This window comes from Nestor notabilis, unplaced genomic scaffold, assembly GCF_000696875.1.
Source record: "Nestor notabilis isolate BGI_N333 unplaced genomic scaffold, ASM69687v1 scaffold13447, whole genome shotgun sequence".
In the NCBI taxonomy this organism is placed as follows: Eukaryota; Metazoa; Chordata; class Aves; order Psittaciformes; family Psittacidae; genus Nestor; species Nestor notabilis.
The window spans coordinates 8,357-11,726 of record NW_009936120.1 but is presented as its reverse complement, the minus strand read 5'-3'; the positions used below and the strand labels follow the sequence as shown (position 1 = coordinate 11,726).

At 34.5% G+C, this 3,370-nt stretch overlaps 1 protein-coding gene across 1 annotated transcript; it reads left to right on the top strand.

Annotated features, from left to right (window-relative positions):
- Positions 1–277: 277 nt before the first annotated feature.
- On the top strand, positions 278–2,924 carry LOC104408542 (translocation protein SEC63 homolog; the record flags this gene model as incomplete). Its single annotated transcript, XM_010018183.1, has 3 exons — positions 278–376; positions 1,200–1,304; positions 1,807–2,924. Coding segments are annotated over 3 exons (348 nt in total), but the record flags the coding sequence as incomplete, so codon positions are not given.
- Positions 2,925–3,370: the final 446 nt, after the last annotated feature.

Genomic DNA, 3,370 nt, shown 5'->3' with positions numbered 1-3,370 from the left:
TTTTTTTTTTCCCCCCCCCAAGAAAAGGAGTTGGAGGAATGGAAACTTGCAAGTTACTTGTAGTAACCTGTTTGCTTTCAGTGTGCAGTATATACTGTATATTTTATTCATACCCATCCAAGAGTTTAAAAAAAAAATAAACCAGCAAACACAAATCACCTCCTTTCTGTATGTATTGTAAGGACCAGTGAATCACAATTACCTGTTCCAGAGTGTAAGGGCATCATTTTATGAGACTTTAATAATCCTCTTTGGGTTTTTTCTTCTTCTGTGAAAGGAAAAACAAGAATGGTGGTGGCTATATATTGCAGATCGGAAGGAGCAGATGCTAATATGTATGCCATATCATGTTTGTACACTAAAAGATAAAGAAGAGGTAAAGTACTTTAAAAATTTTTGTTTTGGGTATTACAAAAATGTACTGAAGTGTCTTATGATATGCAAATACATTTAGCTGCTTTTTTCATATTTATCTCAAGATGGAAAACAAATTTTACTCTCCTGATTAAAGTAGAGGAGAATCTTTTAACTGTGGAAACTAATAATGGAGAAAGGAAAAATAATGTAAGACTTCCAAATTTATTTGCAGAATGTTGTGGGTTTATTTTTCCCCCTCATATAAAAAGGTGATGAAAACCAGTATTTGTACACAGTGATCATTCTAAAGTTACTTAAATGTGTGAGAAATACTAAGTGTTCTTTTTCTGTAAAGCAAAGGCTCATATTGAACCTTTCTGAGACTGTAACCTTTGGCTGTGTTCTTTGCTTTTCTGAAAAATGGAGATTTGATGTATTTTGTTCTTTCAAACTAGATTTTATGTTCAATTTCAAATAGCACTAGAGTTAATCTAATACTTTCAGCAAACTAAATGTTTTAACCTGTTTGGTTTTTTGAGATTAAGGAAACATACAACAGGATGAAATTGTGTACTTAATGTAGAGTCTTGGTCTAATTCAGAAAAAAAATGTGACTGGTTATTCAGCTTTCATGGAATGTATTGTACTTGGGTATTCTCTTTTCTGCAGGTATTTTACTATGCAGAGGTTTTCAGAGAAGTGTCACTTGTAAGAAACAAATTTTATACGAAAAAAAGGATTATTCTGTAGTGGTATTTATTGTTCACTAGAGTACTCGGGTACTTGTTCTAATGTGTCATTTGAAAGCAGCAAGAACTTACTGCATAAATTCTGTTTTGTAGGTAGAGCTCAAGTTCCCAGCACCAGGCAAGCCTGGCAACTATCAGTACACAGTTTATTTAAGATCGGATTCATATATGGGATTGGACCAGATTAAACCATTGAAGGTGATGTTTAATTGTGTTATATATTTGTATTATATTGAAAGCTACTTCACAGGACTATTGCAACCCCCAAAATCCTGTTAACCTTTAAGAATTCAAGCTGTCCTACTTCTAAAACAATTTCAAGAAGAGGCTTGTAAGCCATTTCTACTTGATGCCAGCAGTGACAATGTTATGATGGATTAAATGGGACTAAAGTTTGTGATGCTTTCCAGTGCCTACATATTTTAATCCACATTTTCTATGGTTGGTTCTGGCTTTATACTTTGAGGTCTGCCATGCCATTTCCCAGCCCTTTGTCCTAGATACATCCAGTTAATGAGAAAAATCTGGTATGCCTTATTTCTGGAAGCAGTTGTTGATTTTTGTTTTGGGATGGTGCTTTGTTTTTTAAACTGTCAATTTTGTGTGGTGTGTCATTTGTTCTGGTATGTTTGTTTGTTTATTTTGTCTGTGTATTGTTTGTAACCCTTTTTTCCTTGTTTTCTTCTTTATCCAATTACAGCTGGAAGTTCATGAAGCAAAACCAGTGCCAGAAAATCATCCACAATGGGATACAGCAATAGAAGGTGATGAGGACCAGGAAGACAGTGAGGGCTTTGAAGATAGTTTTGAGGAGGAAGAGGAAGAGGAGGAAGATGATGATTAAACAATACTATTAATTGACTACAATATCTGCACACACTGCAAACTCTTGGTCTGACTGTGGAACTTGTACAATAACCAAGAAACACAGTACAGAAGCTTTGAGAAGGCTGAGTTTAATTTTTCTTTACCAATTAAGAGTGCATTATGTAACTTCTCAGTGGAGGTGAAACAAATCTGTTGCCATTGATACACCTTGGAATATGTTTATGGCTCATTATAGCCTTCAAGTGCAGGACAGTGCATTTGTTTCAACTGAAAATAAAAGCTTTTTTATTATAAATGTCCAAAAGTGTGGGCTATGTATTGTCTGATCAGTTTAGGGTCCAATTTAAATAAAAGGTACTATTAGCTAGGAGCAAACTTTAAATCCATTTTTCTGCATTAGGAATTTATTTTAGAGAACATTTTGGTATATTTGACATGACAAATCTCTGTTGATTGAAACAACATCTGCTCAACTTTCCAAGTTGATTGGTTCTGTGGTATTCATTAAATATTTTGCTGTGATACTGTTCCCATCATTCATAGCTTTAAAAATCTGTTTTACTTAACTTGATCATTATGAATTGGCATCATACCCATTGCCACATTCCATATATTCTGGAGGGCTGCTTTTTTTAGGACTGTTGCCTTTTTACGCCCAAGATTATAAAGGATATCATAAACTTTCTTGACTCTGCCATAGAATAGTTACTAATGGCTTAAAACATTTTTAAGCCTGTATTTCATCAGATCAGCAGCAGATCTGAGTCTTTTGATAAACAAAATGTCTAAAAGCAATTTTGGGACCACATGTTACGTAAGTTAGTGGCTTTTGTGTAGTGCCTTTATAGAAGGTACATCCTAAAAGCCGAAGTATATTCTTAATCTACCTGACATTGTTGGAAACATTTTAAGGGTAAAATACAACATGCATAGAGGGCATGTTTTGTATCAATTTTGAATTCCCATCAATAAACTGGATAATTTGATGGCTGCATTTGTAATAGTGTGCATCTCTTTGAGGTTTGTTTTTCTTTTTTTACCTTGGTCTCCTGCAGGGCTGTTAAAAAGACAGTGATTCTGTCCCTACTCCTTTTTAAAGAAACCCAAGTCTAGTTAGAGAATAAATTCAGGGAGGTGAGAATCAGGGTTTTTAGTGTATTGTATGACTTGACAAAAGCCAGGGATGGATTCTTCTTGTTCTTTGTCTCAGTAAAACAAATCAAGTGATTAATAGCTGTATTTCTATATTTCAGAAATACATATAAGTGTTCTACAAGTAGGAACAGATGTATTCCTGTTCCTATGAAAAAGCAGTGCTGTAAAATGTGACAAATTGCCATGCAGGAAAACTTCCATCCTATGAAGATTGCCCAAAGCCAGAATGGGTGCACACGAATTTGTGACCTTGTTTATTAGAAAGGGTTGACACTTTAAAT